The 3,598-nt window shown below is 48.7% G+C and overlaps 1 protein-coding gene across 1 annotated transcript in view; it reads right to left on the bottom strand.

Moving 5' to 3' along the window:
- The window catches only part of LOC120039841 (lymphocyte-specific protein 1-like), a 21,832-nt gene extending 19,023 nt beyond the window's left edge, over positions 1-2,809 (bottom strand). The window contains exon 1 of the mRNA XM_038985205.1: positions 2,745-2,809. Within this exon, the coding sequence (XP_038841133.1) occupies positions 2,745-2,809 (65 nt within the window). The remainder of the gene's footprint in view (positions 1-2,744) is intronic.
- Between the last annotated feature and the right edge of the window lie 789 nt (positions 2,810-3,598).

Below are 3,598 nucleotides of genomic sequence, written 5' to 3'. Positions count from 1 at the left end.
GGTTAGGGTTGGTAGTACCCTGAGATAGGGTTAGGGTTAGGGTTGATAGTACTCTGTGGTAGGGTTAGGGTTGATAGTACTCTGAGGTAGGGTTAGGGTTGATAATACCCTGAGGTAGGGTTAGGGTTGATAGTACTCTGAGGTAGGGTTAGGGTTGATAGTACTCTGAGGTAGGGTTAGGGTTGATAGTACCCTGTGGTAGGGTTAGGGTTGATAGTACTCTGAGGTAGGGTTAGGGTTGATAGTACTCTGAGGTAGGGTTAGGGTTGATAGTACTCTGAGGTAGGGTTAGGGTTGATAGTACTCTGAGGTAGGGTTAGGGTTGATAGTACTCTGAGGTAGGGTTAGGGTTGATAGTACTCTGAGGTAGGGTTAGGGTTGATAGTACCCTGAGGTAGGGTTAGGGTTGATAGTACTCTGAGGTAGGGTTAGGGTTGATAGTACTCTGAGGTAGGGTTAGGGTTAGGGTTGATAGTACTCTGAGGTAGGGTTAGGGTTGATAGTACTCTGAGGTAGGGTTAGGGTTGATAGTACTCTGAGGTAGGGTTAGGGTTGATAGTACTCTGAGGTAGGGTTAGGGTTGATAGTACTCTGAGGTAGGGTTAGGGTTAGGGTTGATAGTACTCTGAGGTAGGGTTAGGGTTGGTAGTACCCTGAGATAGGGTTAGGGTTGATAGTACTCTGAGGTAGGGTTAGGGTTGATAGTACTCTGAGGTAGGGTTAGGGTTGATAATACCCTGAGGTAGGGTTAGGGTTGATAGTACTCTGTGGTAGGGTTAGGGTTGATAGTACTCTGAGGTAGGGTTAGGGTTGATAATACTCTGAGGTAGGGTTAGGGTTGATAGTACCCTGAGGTAGGGTTAGGGTTAGGGTTGATAGTACTCTGAGGTAGGGTTAGGGTTGATAGTACCCTGAGGTAGGGTTAGGGTTAGGGTTGATAGTACTCTGAGGTAGGGTTAGGGTTGAGAGTACCCTGAGGTAGGGTTAGGATTGATAGTACTCTGGAGGTAGGGTTAGGGTTGATTGTACTCTGAGGTAGGGTTAGGGTTAATAGTACTCTGAGGTAGGGTTAGGGTTGATGGTACTCTGAGGTAGGTTTAGGGTTAGGGTTGATAGTACTCTGAGGTAGGGTTAGGGTTGATAGTACTCTGAGGTAGGGTTAGGGTTAATAGTACTCTGAGGTAGGGTTAGGGTTAGGGTTGAGAGTACCCTGAGGTAGGGTTAGGATTGATAGTACTCTGGAGGTAGGGTTAGGGTTGATTGTACTCTGAGGTAGGGTTAGGGTTAATAGTACTCTGAGGTAGGGTTAGGGTTGATGGTACTCTGAGGTAGGGTTAGGGTTAGGGTTGATAGTACTCTGAGGTAGGGTTAGGGTTGATAGTACTCTGAGGTAGGGTTAGGGTTAATAGTACTCTGAGGTAGGGTTAGGGTTAGGGTTGATAGTACTCTGAGGTAGGGTTAGGGTTGATAGTACTCTGAGGTAGGGTTAGGGTTAATAGTACTCTGAGGTAGGGTTAGGGTTAGGGTTGATAGTACTCTGAGGTAGGGTTAGGGTTGATAGTACTCTGAGGTAGGGTTAGGGTTGATAGTACTCTGAGATACGGTTAGGGTTGATAGTACTCTGAGGTAGGGTTAGGGTTAATAGTACTCTGAGGTAGGGTTAGGGTTAGGGTTGATAGTACTCTGAGGTAGGGTTAGGGTTGATAGTACTCTGAGATACGGTTAGGGTTGATAGTACTCTGAGATAGAGTTACATATTTCATTAATGAATCCACACTCCTTTGATGGCTATTTAGGGTCTGGCTAAAGATTCCTGTGGGTCATATTCTAAATAAAGTGATAGTATACTTATACTCCCTATGCTCTTCTTCCAAGTCAACCTAAAATGTTTGAACTCTTGTCTGACCCCAGGCCTCCTGCATGCCACAAGCTTTACGCTTGCTTCACGCAAGTGTGGTTTAACCCAACCAGCTCCATTTACATTGGCTATAGCACAGGAGCTCACTGCCCAGCCAGAGGAGCAGGACGTCTCTAGTCTTATCAGGAGGTCACTGCCCAACCAGAGGAGCAGGACGTCTCTAGTCTCACCAGGAGCTCACTGCCCAGCCAGAGGAGCAGGACGTCTAGTCTTACCAGGAGCTCACTGCCCAGATAGAGGAGCAGGACGTCTCTAGTCTTATCAGGAGGTCACTGCCCAACCAGAGGAGCAGGACGTCTCTAGTCTCACCAGGAGCTCACTGCCCAGCCAGAGGAGCAGGACGTCTCTAGTCTTATCAGGAGGTCACTGCCCAACCAGAGGAGCAGGACGTCTCTAGTCTCACCAGGAGCTCACTGCCCAGCCAGAGGAGCAGGACGTCTCTAGTCTCACCAGGAGCTCACTGCCCAGCCAGAGGAGCAGGACGTCTCTAGTCTTACCAGGAGCTCACTGCCCAGATAGAGGAGCAGGACGTCTCTAGTCTCACCAGGAGCTCACTAACCAGATAGAGGAGCAGGACGTCTCTAGTCTCACCAGGAGCTCACTGCCCAGCCAGAGGAGCAGGACGTCTCTAGTCTTACCAGGAGCTCACTGCCCAGATAGAGGAGCAGGACGTCTCTAGTCTCACCAGGAGCTCACTAACCAGATAGAGGAGCAGGACGTCTCTAGTCTCACCAGGAGCTCACTGCCCAGCCAGAGGAGTAGGACGTCTCTAGTCTTACCAGGAGCTCACTGCCCAGCCAGAGGAGTAGGACGTCTCTAGTCTCACCAGGAGCTCACTGCCCAGCCAGAGGAGCAGGACGTCTCTAGTCTCACCAGGAGCTCACTGCCCATCCAGAGGAGTAGGACGTCTCTAGTCTTACCAGGAGCTCACTGCCCAGCCAGAGGAGTAGGACGTCTCTAGTCTTACCAGGAGCTCACTGCCCAGCCAGACGAGCAGGACGTCTCTAGTCTTACCAGGAGCTCACTGCCCAGGCAGAGGAGCAGGACGTCTCTAGTCTTACCAGGAGCTCACTGCCCAGCCAGAGGAGCAGGACGTCTCTAGTCTCACCAGGAGCTCACTGCCCAGCCAGACGAGCAGGACGTCTCTAGTCTTACCAGGAGCTCACTGCCCAGCCAGACGAGCAGGACGTCTCTAATCTTACCAGGAGCTCACTGCCCAGGCAGAGGAGCAGGACGTCTCTAGTCTTACCAGGAGCTCACTGCCCAGCCAGAGGAGCAGGACGTCTCTAGTCTTAACAGGATGTCTAACAGACTAGACCACATATCAACACAGACTATCCTCTAAACAGTGATGTCTTCCATCTGTTTTAATATAATATCTATAGACTATATCAGAGATCCTCTAAACAGTGATGTCTTCCATCTGCTTTAATATAATATCTATAGACTATATCAGAGATCCTCTAAACAGTGATGTCTTCCATCTGCTTTAATATCATATCTATAGACTACATCAGAGATCCTCTAAACAGTGATGTCTTCCATCTGCTTTAATATCATATCTATAGACTATATCAGAGATCCTCTAAACAGTGATGTCTTCCATCTGCTTTAATATAATATCTATAGACTATATCAGAGATCCTCTAAACAGTGATGTCTTCCATCTGCTTTAATATA

Source organism: Salvelinus namaycush, unplaced genomic scaffold (genome assembly GCF_016432855.1).
Source record: "Salvelinus namaycush isolate Seneca unplaced genomic scaffold, SaNama_1.0 Scaffold3035, whole genome shotgun sequence".
Taxonomy (NCBI): Eukaryota; Metazoa; Chordata; class Actinopteri; order Salmoniformes; family Salmonidae; genus Salvelinus; species Salvelinus namaycush.
Note: the sequence above shows the minus strand (reverse complement) of the source record. Positions and strands in the feature narration are given on the sequence as shown.